The sequence below is a fragment of the Hippopotamus amphibius genome, chromosome 7 (assembly GCF_030028045.1).
Source record: "Hippopotamus amphibius kiboko isolate mHipAmp2 chromosome 7, mHipAmp2.hap2, whole genome shotgun sequence".
Lineage (NCBI taxonomy): Eukaryota > Metazoa > Chordata > Mammalia > Artiodactyla > Hippopotamidae > Hippopotamus > Hippopotamus amphibius.
In genome coordinates, this window is record NC_080192.1 from 10,467,417 (window position 1) to 10,484,597 (window position 17,181).

The following is a 17,181-nucleotide window of genomic DNA, read 5'->3' on the forward strand; positions in this document are numbered from 1 at the left end:
TAAATTAATTAATTATTTTTTTAAAAGTCTGTAGTTTAGTTAGTAGTATTGTTACCAATGTTAATTTCTTTATTTTGATAATTGTGCGATGGTTATGTAAGAAGTCAACGTTGGGGGAATCCGGGTGGGAGGTATAATGGAAACTCTCTGTACTATCTTTGCAACTCATCTAAAAGATTTAAAAAAGAAAAGTAAAAACAAACAAAACCTTCAGGGGCTCCCATCTGCCCTTGGAATAAAATCCAGGCGTTTCCCATGGCCAGCAAGGCTCTGCCCGCCCTCACCTGCCTCCCAGCTCCCTGTGGGTAGTGGCCTCGCCTTCTTGTTTACTACTGTGTCTGCTGGGCTTTAAAGAGTGTCTAGCACGCCATAAGTTAGCAATAATATCATGCCGCCACCTTCCAGCTCTGAGTTCTGCCTCGTGCTGGAGTCTTCCCACCCTCTGAGCACGGGTGCTGGCTGCGACGGTGTGTGCTGGCTGCGACGGTGTGTGCTGCCACTCCTAGTGGCTCACAGCTGGGTCAGCACCCCCAGCCCTGGTTTCTTCCCTTCCCCACCCATCACAAGCATCCCTCTGAGCCTGGCCCACCCAGGATCTGACTTCACTCCTGCAGCCCCCTTAGTGAGCACACATGGCAGGCTGTACAGATGTCTAGGGCATCTGTGTTTTACCGCTCAGCTCGCGGGGCTCAGCACAGCCTGCCCCACGGAGTGTGTTTGCAAACTGGTGCCCTGAGGGGGATGTCGGGGCAGTCCCAGCAGCCCGGACTTGGCTAATTCCTCCCCAGCCTTGGCTCCTGCTGCAATTTGGGAACCTGCCACCAGGTGGACAGTGGTGACTGCCTTTGATCGAGCAGGTCACACAGTGCGGGTCCCTCCAACTCACTGCCCCTGTGTTTAAGAGCAAGAAAGCAGATATCTAGTACAAAATCCCACCACCTATCAGGCCATGCACCCTGGGGAGGCACTTTTTCCCACTCACCCTCTCCCCAGGGCCTGATAGGGCAGGGCAGTGGGGGTGGGGTGCTGACAAGATCTGATGATTGTTTTTAAAAGATGGCTCAGCTGCTGGGGGAAGAATGGACTGAAGGGGCCTGGCAGAAACAGGAGACCTGCAGGGGTTCTGGCAATAACCCCTGGTTTGGCCAGGGAGCAGCAGTACAGATGGCAAAAAGAGACATATTTGGGGTGTGTTTTGGAGGTGCTGACCAGAACTGCTGCTGACTGGATACAAAGGGTGAGGAAAAAGGAATCGGGATAACATAAGATTTGGGCCCAAGCCTCCGGATGGGTGGTGCCATAGAAGAGACTGAAGGAGGGACAGGTTTGGAGGGAGGCTCAGGTTGCTGGTGGCCCCCCACGCCAGCCTCCCCTCCACCCACCCCACGCTCCACATGCCCCCATCACCCATCTTTCTTCTCTCCTTGAACCCGCCACCTCTGCCCACTCCCTAAGGCTCTGCACTGGCTCTTCCTTCTGTTTCTGAACTTAGATCTCAGCTACAATGTCGCCTCCCAGAGAGGCCCTCCCTGTCCACTAGCAACTTGCTCTCACAGCCTCCTGTCTAATTGTCCAAAAATCAGTTCCCATTCTCGTGGACTCAGAAAAGGTGCCGCGTCCTCCCCCATGCACCACTTGGGGGCACCTGGCCAGTTTGCCTGACGCTGGGATGCTGAGTGGCCACTTGGTTAAGGTGGTGTCTGCCAGATCTTCCCATCCTAAGGGTGCCTTTTCCCTGTGTAATCGATGTGTAATCTGAGGGGTGATACTTTGAGACTGTGTGAATATCCTGTTCCTCTACAACCCTTCACCCAGGAATTTAGCATCAGCTGGTGATTCGTGCCTTGAACCAGTTAGCACTACAGTGGCTGCAATAGTCTCTTTAACTGGTTTCTCATCCCTCAGCCTTGCCCTGCTTCAGTTCATCCTTCACACACTTGCCCTAGTGAAATTCTTAAGGCACAGGACCAATGACATCACTCCCCTTCTCAAAAACCTTCCATGGCTCCCTACTACTTACAGAAGAAAGTCCAAACTCCTTGGCTAGACTCTTGAGGCCCTGCATGGTCTCACCCAACTATACACCCCCATCTCTGCTGAAGCTGTACGTACCAGGATACTCCCTTTTCACACCTCCAAGCCTTTACCCAGCTGTCACCTCAGCTAGAGTGCCAAGTCCAAAAGGTGTTCCTCTGAGTCCTTTCCTGGCTGGAATGAAGCTCTTTCTCCCCTGCCCTCATCCCCGCCCCCACCCCCACCCTCACCCCCAGCCCTTCTCACATCTCTGCACAGTGTGTCTGCTCTGCCTCTGTCCTGGGCTGCTGTCCATCATCTCCCATCTGTGTGCTTTACTAGATGATGAGCTTTCCAGGACAGGGACCATGTCTAACTCCTCCTGAACACCCAAGGTGTCTAGCATCAGGCCTAGACCTGTCAGCACCTTGGTTAGTGCTCATGTGTTTGATGACTGAATGCTACAGGAGCTGTGGGAGGCCAAGACTGCCCCCTGGGGTTAGGACATGGACGCCCCACCCCACATCCCCAAACCCTGATGATGCTGAAGACACAGACCAGGAGGCAACACAGCACAGTGGTGAGGAGGGCCCAAACTTCGGGGCCCAGCATCCTGGGTTCACATACCAGCAAGACGCTGACCGATGTCACGGGCATCTGTGGGCTTGGCCTGACCAGCAGCCTTTTGTCTTTCTCTGCAAACAATACCTTGATTTCCTTTGGGCCATCTCCTCTCTCCCACTCTCAGACCATGAGGTTTGCACAGGAGGCTGATCCCATCCCTGATCTCCAGGTTGGACACATGACCCATGCTGGGTCCCAGGGAGAACCCTTCCTGGGACTTTAGCTACATCAATAGGGAAGGTTGTGCCCTCTTACTGTGGGAGTTGAAAATTAGGATATGGCCTGATACTGCTGCTGCTCATTATGCCACCATCAGGGGAGGATCTTGCTGAGAAAGAAGCCAACACAGACGAAAGCAGAGCAGAGACCAGATTTCTGATGCTGTTTGAACACCTGGATCCAGCCATGCCTGAAGTCATTCCTCTAGAATTTTACTCAGCCAATTTCTGTCATTTGCAATCTGAAGATCCTGACCCACCAGTTGCAAGATGATGTGTTTAAAGCAGATTGCACGGCACATTATGTCTGCTCCATAATTACATGGGAACTGTTACTGTTGTTAAGGCTCAAGCTGTCAAAGTAAGATGTATCCAGGAGCCCACGCGGCCAGAGAAATGGCTATCTGGTTCCTAGGCCCCTGGCTATCACCACACCTTTGGTCACAGGGACCAGCCTGGCCTGGCAGAAGGTACTCACCCTCCTTTCTCTGGCCTGCAGTGTCTCCTCCCACAGGGGAGCGGGTGGGGAGAAGAGGAGCCCTTTGGGCACTGTCAGCCCTTGGCCCCTCCTGCAGCATCCATGGGATCATCACGGTGAACTTGTCCCCACTGGGGGCCTCCTCTTGCCTCTCAAGAGCGTCCCAGTCCTGCCAGGGAAGGGGAGGAGAAAGCGTGTTTGTGGAGCAAGAAGAGAGAGCCCAGGGCCTGCACTGTCAGTGTGAGATGGGTAGATGGAAGGGAAAGGAATTGACATTGAAAGAGCACTGCTGTATACTCAGGACTGTACTGGGCTCTTTGCAGGCGTTAACTCAACAAATGTTCAATCATCCCTGTGCAGCAGGTATGTCCATTGGTGCTAAGAACTTGCCCAAAGTCAAACAACTGGGAAATGGTTTATATGGGAGGGGACTTGAACCCAGGGCAGTTGGACTCCATGTGGTAGGAGGGCCTTGGCATAGCAGCCCGCACCCCTGAGACACCCCAGGGTCCAGAGAGAAGTAGGTGTGTTCAAAGTCTAGCCCTATCACTTCCCAGATGTGCGGCCTCATGCAAGTCACTTCCCTTCTCTGAGCCTCAGATTTCTTGCCCCAAAACAGGGCCATAAAAGTCTCTACCTCTAGGCTTCCTAGGTGGTGCGGTGGTTAAGAATCCACGCCAGTGCAGGGGACATGGGCTCAAGCCCTGCTCCAGGAAGATCCCACATGCCGCAGAGCAACTAGGCCCGTGCACCACAAGTTAAAAAAAAAAAAAAGAAAGAAAGAAAGAAAAAAAGGTCTCTACCTCAGAGTGGGGTGGTGAGCCTTCCTGAGACAATGCCTGCAGGGCTGGGTTGTTTTATTCTGAGTCTTATCACTTCCCCTTGGGGTCTTGTGGATAGCTCGTCTCTTGTCTCCTCCGGGGACAGCCCTTTGAGGGTTGAATATTCCCAAGCAGTTCCCCTGAGCCTCCTCTTCTCCCCCAGCCCTTGCTAGGACCCCCAGCTGGCTCCCTTTCCTCTGACCCTTGGAGATCTATGCCAGGGCCGCTCATGGGGCTGAGTGGTATGTGACCGGAGCAGAGCCTGGGGCCAGTTCCACTCTTGCTCTGGATACCACACCCAACATCCCAGCCCTCTGTGAACTGAGAGTTTTTGGCAGCTGGAGAGTTTTTGGCAGCTGGAGCCCTTTGATGATTCACTGGGAGCTCCCCATCAAGTGAAACGCCTGCCTCCATCTTTTCACAGCCAGACCATCAGCCCCTCTGGGCCGGCCCTACAGAGCCCCCGGCCCTCCCAGGTGCATGGTCTGGGGTGGCCCAACATGGTGGCTAAGGCTCCAGAGGACCACAGCTCCATTCCCTGGTGTGAGAGGTTCAGCCCTGTCTGGAGGTTTGCGTGGGGTCCCCAGGACTGGCCCGGCGCAGACATCTGCTTTTGCCCTGGCTTCCGACCCCCATCTCACCACGGAGGACGCGTCGCTGGTATCATCAGGGGCTTCGCAGCCAGGGCTGGAGCTGGTGCCAGAGTCAGGGCTCTCGTTGACGCTGCCACACAGGGAGGAGGTCAGGCCCTCCAAGTAGGGTGCTGCCTCGGGTTCCTGGCTCCTGGGGGCGGCTGCGAGGCCCCCTGCAGGGAGCCCTGCTGATGGGCTCCTGGGAGAGGAGACAGACCCATGACTTTCTCCCTCAGAGTACTGGGAATGAGGAGTAACACCCCACCACCACCCAGGTGCACACACACCTCACATTCGAGTGGAGGAGGGAGGTAACACCGAGGGCTCTCTGTGCTCTGCCCTTCACGTGGGCTGCCTCGTTTAGCTCCAACTGCCTCCCTTTGAAGTGAGTGTAATGATTCCCATTTTACAGATGAAGAAACTGGGGCTCAGAGAGGTCAAGGGACTGGCCAAGGTCACAGAGCTAGGAGAAGGCAAAGATGCACTGTGAACCCTCACCATGTCACTGGAGCAGAAGAAAGGACCCCAAGCTCAGTAAGATTAAGACAGAATCATGCTTGGCTAATGGGGGGCTTTGAGAGGTAGCAGGGCTCCAGGGGCAGCGACAGGGCCACCTGTCTGGATGCCAAGGAATGGAGCTGTACAGAGAGCCCTGCTTTAACGAAGCCAGTTGGTTAGAACTGGCAGTATCCCCAGAGAGTGACCCACAGATTGGCCTAAGAGATAGAAATGAGTGATGACCCTTAAAAGAGGTCTGCGGTCAAATAAGTTTGAGATATATTACATATTTCTCCTACCTTCCCCACCCAAAGGCACAATGCATGCTAGCAAACTAAAGGCTCTGACAAGTCCTGCAAGAAAGATATTCAAATTTGTTTATTCCAGACTTTCTGAAACGTATTTGATGGCAGAGCTGTTTTGTTTTTTTTAAATAATGCCTACCTGTGAGGAACACATGTTCCCAAAACAATGCTGATTTAATTCAATCCCTCTCCTTTTTTAAACAGGGAAACGGAGGTATAAAAAGAGGGAATAACTTGCCCAAGCGCCTACAGCCCATCAGGGAGGGAGCTGAAGCTGGAACCCAGGTTTCTAGACCCTCAGCCATGCCCTCCCAAGGCACCATGGCTCCAAAGAGGGACTTTGGTCCAACTCAGGCCCCTGGGTGGAGGGAACCCCAGAGCCTAGAGCAGTGCATGGTCAGATAGGTGGGTGGTAACAAGTGCCCCTGGGTGCCGAGACTGTTTAATCTTTTAAAGCTGTGCAAAGAGGACCAGGAAATGTGAGCGGGCTGTGGGCCATGCCCACTGCAGGCTCAGTGTGCGGCTGCTCCATCCCCTGAGCTGGGGCCAATGGGACATGCCCACTGCTGCCTGTGCCCAGGCCGGGTGACCCCCAAGTGACCATGTGACCCACGCCAGCAGCCATCACAGACAGAGGCTGCCATCATGAAGCGGTGTGGGGTGGGATGGGTGAGGGCATCCTACCCCGGGAACCCCTCCTCAGGCCCCAGGGTTCTACCCACCTCTCGGGCCCTGGCCCAAGGCTCGAACCCACCACAGACCGGCAGCTGGAGGTCGAGACACCGGGCGGGTCCTCAGGGGCAGGCAGGCGGCAGGGCAGGTCGCAGTAGGGCGCCTCAGCACTTGGAGGGCTCCCGGGCTCCTGAGACAGAGTTGGAGAGGAGGCAGCGCCTCGCCCACGTGGGGGCTCCCCTCCCCCTGCGCAGCCCCTCCCCTCACCAGGCTGTGTCCACACAGCTCCTCCTGGGATCTCCACGTCTCAGGGAGAGCTGTCCATCAGACTGGAAGCGCCCCTTGGGACCCAAGCCGAGGACTGGCAGAGGTACAGGGTATGTGCACGCGCACGTGCACAGGTACGTGTTCGGGTAAATTCCTGCGTGTGCGCAGGTATGCGCATGTGCACGCGGATGCGTCTGTTTGCATAAGCACGTGTACGTTTATTTACATGCGTTTATAAACATAGCATTAACATACCCACCTGACTCGTGTACACAAGCAAGCACGTGTGTTGCCACATATGTACAAGCATGTGAATGAGGATGTAAAGTGCACAAAAGGACCCAAAAGGGTCTTCTGTCGCCGCCAGGACACAAGCATGAGGAGGGAGGGGGAGAGGGAGGATTAAGCTGGCCTGGAGAATGAAGGAAAATGTCTCAGGGAGGAAGAGGTAGTCTGAGGGAGGAGGAGATGGGAAAGCAGACCTTGGAGAAAAGGAGAGATGTGCCCTCCTAAAGGAGGCCCAGGGGGCTCCAGAGCTTGGAAGGTCAAGGCCCCCCAGGGTGGGGGCGGGACCCCTGAGCTGACTGCCCGCTTCTCTCTCCCTCCTGCCCTGAGCAGGGCCACACCTGTGAAGGCTAGTGTTGGGCTCACCCGGGGGGAACGGCTGCTCACCTCCGGGAAGGCCCCCCCATCCCTCCCCACCTCCCGGGGTGGCAGGGCCCTCCCCCGATGGGGGGGACAGCGGCCACGGCACCCTGCACCCTGCCTCCTCTCGGGTTACCTGGGCGGCGGGCTCCCGCAGTGGCGGCTGGCGGCTGTCAGCACCCTCGTCCCCGGGGGGCTCCGGCTTCGGCCCCCACGCTGCCGCCCTCCCAGGCCCCGACTCTGGGCCGTGGCGGCGGCGGCAGAGGCAGTGGAAACCTTAGAGGGGCCGGCTGCCGGAGCAGGGGCCCCTCATTACTGTTTCATAAGCCAGGGCCCAGCCAAGAACAATGCAGGACATGAAACCGCAGGAACCCGATCCTCATGGCTCACCTGAGAGCGGGGCTGGGCAGGGGCCTGGGCACGGGCTCCCCGGGGACCCTGGAGCCCAGAACCAGGGCGGGGCCACAGCCTGGCCTCAGCCCCGGGGAGGGCACAGAGTCTCCGGGTTCCCAGAAGGTCGTGACTCTGGGACCTGGGTAGTGCCAAGCAGTGGGGCTGGGGTGTCTGCCGCGCCATCCAAGCCAGAGAAGGCCCATCTGGGTTCCGTTTCACCCCTGCCCTGGAGCCAGATTCTTTATCAGCGCTCAGGAGAGGGAAGTGTCAGATCTGCAGCCTGGCCTGGCGCCTTGGCGGCCCTGGGGAACTTGCCGCCTGAATGAGGAGGGAGAGGCTCACTGGACATCCTCAAGGGGTCCCAGCCCAGCTGGGTCCAGTAGGACCCCCAGCCTGTCATGGTACCTCCTCCCTGCTCTCACCTCCAGCCCCCTCACTACCCACCACCCACACGGGCAGGCCCAGCAGCTAGTCCCCTGCTCTGATTTCCTGTCTGGCGGGTCAGCACGGGCTCTGGCCTCAGACAGTCATCAGTCCCAATCCTGGCACCTTCACTTCCCAGCTGGGTGACCTCAGCCTAGTGGTTTCCCTCTCTGAGCCTGGTCTGCTCATCTACAAAACGGGGGTGATTAATGGACCCACTTCCTAGGGATGTTATGAGAATTAAATGAGTTAATATGTGTAAAGGGCTTAGAACACTGCCTGCTCTATACATATTAAATATAATAATGTAAAAACATTCAATAGAATTTTGTGTGTTAAATCAATAAAATGTTAAACACACTTAAGAATAGATGCATTGAAAAGGAATGTGTGCGGGCTTCCCTGGTGGTGCAGTGGTTAAGAATCTGTCTCCCAATGCAGGGGACACAGGTTCGAGCCCTTGTCGGGGAAGATCTCTCATGCCGCGGCGCAACTAAGCCCGTTCGCCACAACTACTGAGCTTGTGCTCTGGAGCCTGCGAGCCACAACTATTGAGCCCATGCGCCACAACTAATGAAGCCCGTGCACCTAGAGCCCGTGCTCCACAACAAGAGAAGCGACCGCAATGAGAAGCCTGCGCACCGCAACGAATAGCAGCCCCCGCTTGCTGCAACTAGAGAAAGCCCACGTGCAGCAACAAAGACCCAACACAGTCAATAAATAAATAAATTAATTAATTTTAAAAAAAAGAAAAAAAAAAGAGAAAAGGAACGTGTGGGTCTTCCCTGGTGGCACAGTGGTTGAGAATCCACCTGCTGATGCAGGGGACATGGGTTGGATCCCTTATCCCGGAAGATCCCACATGCCAAGGAGCAACTAAGCCCGTGCGCCACAACTACTGAGCCTGTGCTCTAGAGCCTGTGAGCCACAACTATTGAGCTCACATGACACAACTACTGAAGCCCACGCACCTAGAGCCTGTGCTCTGCAATCAGGGAAGCCACCACACTGAGAAGCCCACACAAGGCAAGGAAGAGTAGCCCCCACTCGCCTTACGGCAACTAGAGAAAGCCCACGCACAGCAGCGAAGACCCAATGCAGCCAATTAACTAATTAATTAAAAATAAATAAACACCTTTTCTGAAGTTGAGGGACCTTGAATGTAAAATGTATATGTGTGTTTAAAAAAAAAAGAAAAAGAAAAGAAAATGTATGGGGCCTGGCCTACAGCAAGGCCCTCCCACTTAACCCCTCCCCCTTCCAGCCACAACCTGGCCATCACCTGGTCAAGGCTGTGTGATTTCCAGGGATAAGCCCTCCCCTCACCTCCCAGCCAGGGAGATTCAGCTGAGAGAGAGCAGAGATGCATCTGGAGCCCAGGATCCTAGGGTTGCTCTGGGACCTGGGGCCATTTCTGCATTTTCTAACATAGGTGAAGATGTCAGAACTACCTCTAACCCCAGGTGATACCTTTATCAGGCCCCTCAGGGATGAGTTTGCTCCTGAGTATAATTAAGGATTCAGCTGGGAAATGCACAGCTCCATCCAGGCTGAGTGATGCTTTTTCTTTCTTTCTTTCTCCCTTTCTCCCTTTCTTTCTTTCTTTCTCTCTCTCTCTCTCTTTCTTTCTTTCTTTTCTTTCTTTCTTCTTTTTTCTTTCTTTCTTTTCTTTCTTTTTCTTTCTTTCTTTCTTTTTTTTTGCCACACCACACAGCATGTGGGATCTTAGTTCCACAACCAGGGATTGAAGCTGCATCCCCTGCGTTGGAAGTGCAGAGTCTTAACCGCTGGACCACCAGGGAGGGCCCTGGGGGATACTTTTTTTAACACACAGATTTTGTGACTCCACGTGTTTGAAACTGCTTATCCATGAGCAAGACTTTCATCAGTGCCAGATTCTGATGGCTTGAAAGCCTCTGTCTCTCGCTGAGGTCTGGCTCCCGAGCTCCTCATGTTAAATAAACTCCCCTCACCTCCCATGTGTCCCCCAGGCACCTCCCACTCACCACCCAAACAACTCCAAACAGACCTCCTATCTTAAGAACCCTGCCTCAGGAAGTAACTCAGTAGTCAGCCATGTTCTACCCCCTCCACATTACTCAGTTCCCGAATCCTTTAGATTCTCCAATTCAGTTAGTTCTGAAATGTGTCCATTTGTCTCCATCTGAAAATCTTCATCATCGGGGACTTCCCTGGTGATCCAGAGGTTCAGACTCTGCGCTCCCAATGCAGAGGGCCTAGGTTCAATCCCTGGTCGCAGTACTAAAATCACACGTACTGCAACTAAGCCCGGTCTCTGCAACTAGAGAGGCGAAGCCCTCGAGCTGCAATGAAGACCCAGCGCAGCCAAAATGTAATTAATTAAGTAATTAAAAAAAAATCTCCGTCATCCCTGATATGAGTAATTGCACCTTTTCCTCATTGGTCACCTGGTTCACTCTCACTCCCTGCTGTCCATTCTCTGTCCTGCAGTCAGAGTGACTTTTGAAAATGCAAATCTGATCACATCACTCCCCTGTTTAAAATCTTCAGTGGCTCCCATGCCTTTCAGGGAAAAGTCCAAAGTCCCCAGCATGTCCACAAGTCCCCACAAGGCCGAAGACCCAGCCCCCACCCCATTCTCTATCCTTGGCTTCTCTCAGTCTTCCAAAGTGCCTTCTCCTTTCTGCCCCAGAGCCTTTGCACATACGGTTCCCTTCCTCCCCTCCTCCCCCAACTTCACTGGCGATGCCCTCATAGTCCTTACCAAGCAGCTAAAATATCATTTCCCTGGAGAAACATTCCCCAGTTCCTATCATTCACCCTCATGTCACCTGCTGTTCTTTTACAACATTTATCACGACCATGATTAAATCATATTTGCATGATTACTTTCTGAGTCTCTGTTTCTCTTACTGGACAACAAGCCCATGAACCACGAACTGTGTCTGTTCTATTTATCACTGTTTTCCTGATATCTAGCAGAATGCCTGGCACATTTTAAGCACCTATTCAATATATGAACTCATGAGCTGGCCCAAGGTCTCAGCTGGGAAATGGTGGGACTGAGACTAGAACTCAGATCTGCCTAAACCCAAGTTTCTCCTCCTGTTCCACGCTTGCCATCTCCCTACCCATTGGGAGAAGGTCATTTGCATGGGAGATGGACTCACAGGGCTTTCAGACATCTGCTCCCTGAACTTGGTGGGGGGAGGGTAGGGGAGCTATTTTTGGAGGTATCAGGACAGATAGAAAAGAATCTCCCAGGTTTATTTTTCTGGTCAGGAAGGAGGAAGAAAGGAAACAAATGTGTATTGAATTAGCCACATGGGACCTGGGCTAAGCAGGGCCAGATGCCCTGACTGAGAAGAGAAGACTTGTTGCCCCACTTTACCCATTAGGAGAGTGAAACCAGAGAGGTCAATGACCCAAGGTCATACAGAAGGTAAATGGCAAACCTAGGACTGAACTCTGGTCTGCCTGGCTCCAAAGCTGAACAGCAACTCCCTTACAATGGCCACCTCTTAGAGCCCTACATGGAGATGACTGCCAGGCTCAGGAGGAGCCTCAGGCCCCACTGGGGATGATGGAGCCAAGGGTGCTAGAGTGCCCTTGGAGAGTCATGGTCCCGTGCTCCTCATAGCTCTGTGTTTACAAGGACCAGGGCTTAGCCTAAAACCTCATCCATCACAGAGTGAGAAAATGCCTCCTCTTTTACTCCTTCCAGGAGAAATTCTCCAGTGGGTATGCGGTATCTTTTTTTGTTTTTAATTTTTTAATAGTTTTGTGTTATGTATTTATTTATTTATTGGCTGTGCTGGGTCTTCGTTGCTGCACACGGGCTTTCTCTAGTTGCTGAGAGCGGGGGCTACTCTTCATTGTGGTGTGCAGGCTCCTCATTGTAGTGGCTTCTCTTGTTGTGGAGCACGGGCCCTAGGCGCGTGGGCTTCAGTAGTTGCAGCACATGGGCTCAGTAGTTGTGGCTCACGGGCTCTAGAGCACAGCCTCAATAGTTGTGGCACATGGGCTTAGTTGCACTGTGGCATGTGGAATCTTCCCAGGGCAGGGCTTGAACCCGTGTCCCCTGCATTGGCAGGCGGATTCTTTACCACTGCACCACCTTAGGAAGTCCGGTATGCGGTATCTTTAATGCTTATTGCCTACCAATCTCCCTTTTTAACAGAGGGACAGCAGGACTCAGGCTCAGAGCTCTGTTTCAAAAAAATTTTTGGCCGCACCGCATGACATGTGGGATCTTAGTTCCCCCACCAGGGATCAAACCCGCGCCCCTGCCAGTGGAAGCACAGAGTCTTAACCACGGGACCGCCAGGGAAGTCTCAGGCTCAGAGCCTTTAGCCAACAATACTCTCTAGTTAGATTTTAATGACATTTCTAGTTTGTTTGTTTGGCTTTCTTTCTCTCTTTCCTTTGAAACTTCTGTATAAAGAATATGATTCTAGTTTTCTATTTGTGGTGGTGATGTAAAGTTTTGTTTTAGAGTAAGTGAAAAAAAAAAAAAGGAGTATTGATTTAAAGGACAACACGGTAAGTAATAGGTTATATGAGGCTTGGCAAAAAATCATAAGAGCCGGAGGAGAATGACAGGCATTTGGGAAGCATTAACATGGTCCCACCACCTCATTGTAGAGATTAGGAAAACTGAGGTTCTGACCACAAGGAAAGTCAGTGTCTGAGTTCAGCGCAAGTTAGTGGCCCAGCCAGGTGCCCCCATCACAGACTTCCCTGTCCCAAACCACCCTGAGCACTCAGAAGAGTCTGCCCACCTGGTGCCTTGCTCTGTGGGCCTCCTCAGGGTGGAAGCAGTTTTGACAGCAGCTCTGGGCAAGCACATTATCCTCAAAGTGTTCACAGGGGGCGTTCCCAGCCACCCACTCCATATCAGGTGAATCAGGCTGGGGCAGCTCCTGCAATCCAATGGTGGGGCCTGGGAAGAATTGGGGAGGGCTGGGGGGAGACGAAGACCAGCTGACTGGCTGGCAGCCCACCTGGACTCCAGCCCCAGCTTGCCCTCAGACAGCCAAGGACCAAGAAAATGAAGTTATCCATCAATTCTTTCCTCTGTTCATTTATTCACTCAACAAACACTCATTAAGCACCTCCTAAGCACCAGGCGCTCTGCCAAACACTTGACATGTGATTTGTAGTCATTACCGCAGTGTTGCTCGAAGTGTATTTTGAGGACCCTGCATTAGACTCAGAGGAGCTGCTCCTAAAATGCATATTCCCAGTTCCTTCCCTGCACCACCCGGTCAGAATCCCTGGAGGTGAGGCACTTCTACAAGGCAATTATACAATGCATTTCATACAAGTCCTAGGTGATCCCAATGCACCCCAAAGTTTGAGTGCCCTTGCCTCACAGTTATCCTGCATTGTAGATAAAATTAATGCCAACTTCAGATGAGGCAACTAAGTCTCACAGAGATTCCGTAACTTGTTCACAAAGTAAGTCTGGCAGAGCTCAGCCAAAGAGAAACCCTGGTGTTGTGATAGCACAGGGCTCTCCCTCTGGGCGCCACTGAGGGCTCCAACCCCATGCCCCGGGAGGGTGGGGAACCCTGTCAGAAGAGTGACTTGAAGATGCTCTTCTCACCCCCAGCAAGGGGGGGGGGTGAGGTGAGAGAAATCACATCCCCAAACACACATGCACCTTTGCTCATACCTGTCGAGTTTCCTCCAAAGTGTCCCAAGGGATCTGGCCTTAGTTGTCAATCTTGGTGGAGACCTGGGGAATTTCACGTCCTCCCCTGGGGCAACCAGGGACAAGATTCCTGGCTCCTTTACCATCAGACCTGGGGAAGTGGCAGGGCGCGGTGGGGGTTGGGGTAGCCCCCGGGGTCTCCAATCCTCCCCGGGGGGTTATCTCCCCAAGTTGCTCCCTGCTCCCAGAGGTGGAGGGGGGGGCGCATCCGTCTTGCCCAGCCTGGGCGGTTCCTTCCCCATCCCGCCACATAAAGGAGCAACGCCTCAGACGGGGAACGCAGCTTAATCCCCTGGGGGCGGGTGTGGGGTGCTCTATTACACGGGCCCCTCACTGCTCCCGCTCCCTCCTCCCACCCCCAACCAATTGGCAGAATCCTTCTCTAAAATGCACTTTAGGTGTGGATACAACAATGAAAAACCTTCAGCGGACATGCATGCCCCACCCGGAGAATGGACCCCTGGACCTCTCTCCATCCAGCTAGTCAGACAGTCCCTCCCCGTGTCCCTCACCCCTCTACCTTTCCCCACTAGCCTCCCCTCCCTCCGAACCTTTCCGCTCGCGGTACTAACCTCGGCTCGGGTTTCCACACTCGGGGGGTGCCGGGGTGGGGTGCCAGGGGTCACAGCGTCTCTATTTTAACAATGAATCAGAACGTTGCCCAGGAGGTGGACGAAGCCCACGCCCCTGACGCTCTCGTATAGGCTCTCTCTAGGTGCTTCATTTACATGAAAGCTGTGGGATTGGACAACCCAAGGGTAAGGGGCGGGGCGGAGGCGGGCGGTGCCCAGATGCCTCCAAGTGCGGGACCCGCCACACGTTCAGCCTGAACAGCCGTGTCAGGGTTCCCAGGGGGCTCTTGAGAGGGCTGGCACTGGCGGGTTTGGCTCTTTCTAATCTCTTTGCCTCTGGTTCATTCCCGCTACAGTCCCCTAGGCGGGCTTTAGCCCAGGCCTTGGGTTACAGACAACCTCTCTGTGCCTCAATTTTCTTATCTGTAAACGGGAGGTAGTAGTAGAACCTGTGAGGATGAAATGAAATGCCCAGGGGTTTTCGACTATTTGCACATCCATTTGCACACTTCCACTGATGTGGAGCTCAGGAAATGCACAGCTCCTCCTTTTAAAAAAATATGCCTTCTTTTCTAACATTCTGCACTATGTGCCAGCTCCTATTCCAAACTCTTTACATCTGTGAGAATGTATTAACTTGAAGGATTAAGTACCAAGATCTTCATTTCACAGCAACTAGGATCAGAGATATTAACTAACTCGCCAATGTCACCCAGCTAGTAAGTGGCAGAGCCAAGACTAAAACCCTGGTGTGTCTGGACTCTACTGGCCACTACAGAGCATCTTCACTCACTGATTTACTCAGATAGTCACAGGTACCTGGTACACGCCAGGCCCGTGCTGGGCACCAGGGAGATGGTAACATGAATAAAATGTGGCTCCTTCTGAGAGTGGGAGCCCACTGACCAGTAGGAGAGACAAATCCCTGAAGAGGTCATCCTGGCCCAGGACGGAGTGGGCGAAAGCACACCTTCATAACAAGGATAATGATCTTTCTGTTCAGTCCTAATTACTGTAAGCAAAACAGGGAGTAGTGAGACTCTAGCACTTCCTGGCTGTGAGATCTTGAGACAGTTACTTGACCTCTCTGAGCCGCGGGGTGTGGGGGTGGTGCTTGGGTTGAGTTTGAAGCTCAGGGTATGGCCCCAACTCTCTAGCCCCCACCAATCAGTAAGATCTGGAGCCAGCTCAGGGTGGCACTCCTGACACTTCAATTCATTCAATACTTACAGACCCCCTACTTTGTCCATTGTGTGTGCTGAGAACACATCAGCAAACCAAAGAGCGCACCTCCTGTTTTTGTGGCACGTACATTCTATGGAGACAAACAGATCCCAAACAAGACAAAGAAGCAATATCTGGAGTATGTCGGCTGTTGACAGGTGTTAAGGAGGAAAATGAAGGTTGGGTGGGGGGTGGGGGGAGACAGCAGTGGAAGTGGCTGGTGTGGGGAGAGCATTACTTTTTTTTTTTTTTATAAATTTACTTATTTATGTATTTTATTGGCTATGTTGGGTCTTTTTTTGCTGTGTGCAGGCTTTCTTTAGTTGCGGTGAGTGGGGGCTACTCTTCATTGTGGTGCACGGGCTCCTCATTGCCGTAGCTTCTCTTGTTGAGGAGCACGGGCTCTAGGCGCATGGGCTTCAGTAGTTGCAGCACATGGTCTCAATAGCTCTAAAGTGCAGGCTCAATAGTTGTGGCACACAGGCTTAGTTGCTCCGCGGCATGTGGGATCTTCCTGGAGCAGGGATCAAACCCATGTACCCTGCACTGGCAGGTGGATTCTTAACTGCTGCACCACCTAGGAAGACCCAGGAGAGCATTACTTTTTAAATAAGGTGGTCAGGAAGTATTTACCGCTGGATCTCATATATACATACACATATATATTCATTCAATAAAACAATTCCAATGGCTCTATTTCTTATTTAATGTTACAAAAATCCAAAAATACATATTTAGAAAATATTAAACATTCCAAAAAAATAAGGACTTCCCTGGTGGTGCAGTAGTTAAGAATCTGCCTGGCAATGCAGGCGACACAGGTTTGATCCCTAGTCTGGGAAGATCCCACATGCCGCAGAACAACTAAACCTGTGCACCACAACTACTGAGCCAGTGCCCTAGAGCCCGTGTACCACAACTACTGAAACCCACGTGCCTAGAGCCCGTGCTCCGCAACAGAAGTCACCACAATGAGAAGCCCGCGCACTGCAATGAAGAGTAGCCCCCACTCGCCACAACTAGAGAAAGCCCATGTACAGCAACGAAGACCCAATGCAGCCAATAAATAAATAAATAAACTTAAATAAAGGCCAAGCATTTTTTTAAAAAATAATAAAAAACTTAAAAAAATAAGGTGGTCAGGGAAGGCCTCTCTGAGATGGCAACCTTTGAGCAAAGACCTGGAGAAGACGTGGGAGTGAGACTGCAAGTCCTGGGAAGAGCGTTTTTAGGCTGAGGGGACAGAAACAGTGAGGCTGGAGTAGAAAGAATAAGGAGGTGAGGGGGAGAGTCAGTGGGCAGGATTGGTGGGCTGTCCTGAGTGCTCTTCAAAGCTCTGAAGCTGCCTAGTTGCAGTCCTCCAGGGCAGGGAAAACAGTTGGGGTGGGGGGGATTGGGCAGAAGCTAGGGTCCTGAAGGGGGCCCGGGAGCCAAGGATTTGTTGGGAGGAACAAAGGGGCCTATTGGAGGAAGACCCTTCCTGTGGGGGACAGTGGTAGTTTCATCCCTGTGAAGGGAAGGGCAGCTACAACCCCATTATACAGATGGGAAACTCAAGGCTCAAGCAAGTTGCCCAAAGCCGCTCAGCTCCTCGATGACCGTGCCTGGTCTAAAAACACACTCTGAGTTCTGTGGCATGGCTCAGGGCACAATGGTGGCAGCCAGGGCAGCGTCACTACTTGTCACCATTTACCTCCA

The 17,181-nt window shown here is 52.8% G+C and overlaps 1 protein-coding gene across 1 annotated transcript in view; it reads right to left on the reverse strand.

The window, feature by feature from the left end:
* The window catches only part of TRIOBP (TRIO and F-actin binding protein), a 57,628-nt gene extending 44,762 nt beyond the window's left edge, over positions 1-12,866 (reverse strand). Inside the window, exons 1-4 of the mRNA XM_057742177.1 lie at positions 12,753-12,866; positions 6,312-6,451; positions 4,796-4,985; positions 3,334-3,502 (exon numbers count right to left, since the gene is read on the reverse strand). Of these exons, the coding sequence (XP_057598160.1) occupies positions 3,334-3,502; positions 4,796-4,985; positions 6,312-6,451; positions 12,753-12,866 (613 nt within the window). The remainder of the gene's footprint in view (positions 1-3,333; positions 3,503-4,795; positions 4,986-6,311; positions 6,452-12,752) is intronic.
* Between the last annotated feature and the right edge of the window lie 4,315 nt (positions 12,867-17,181).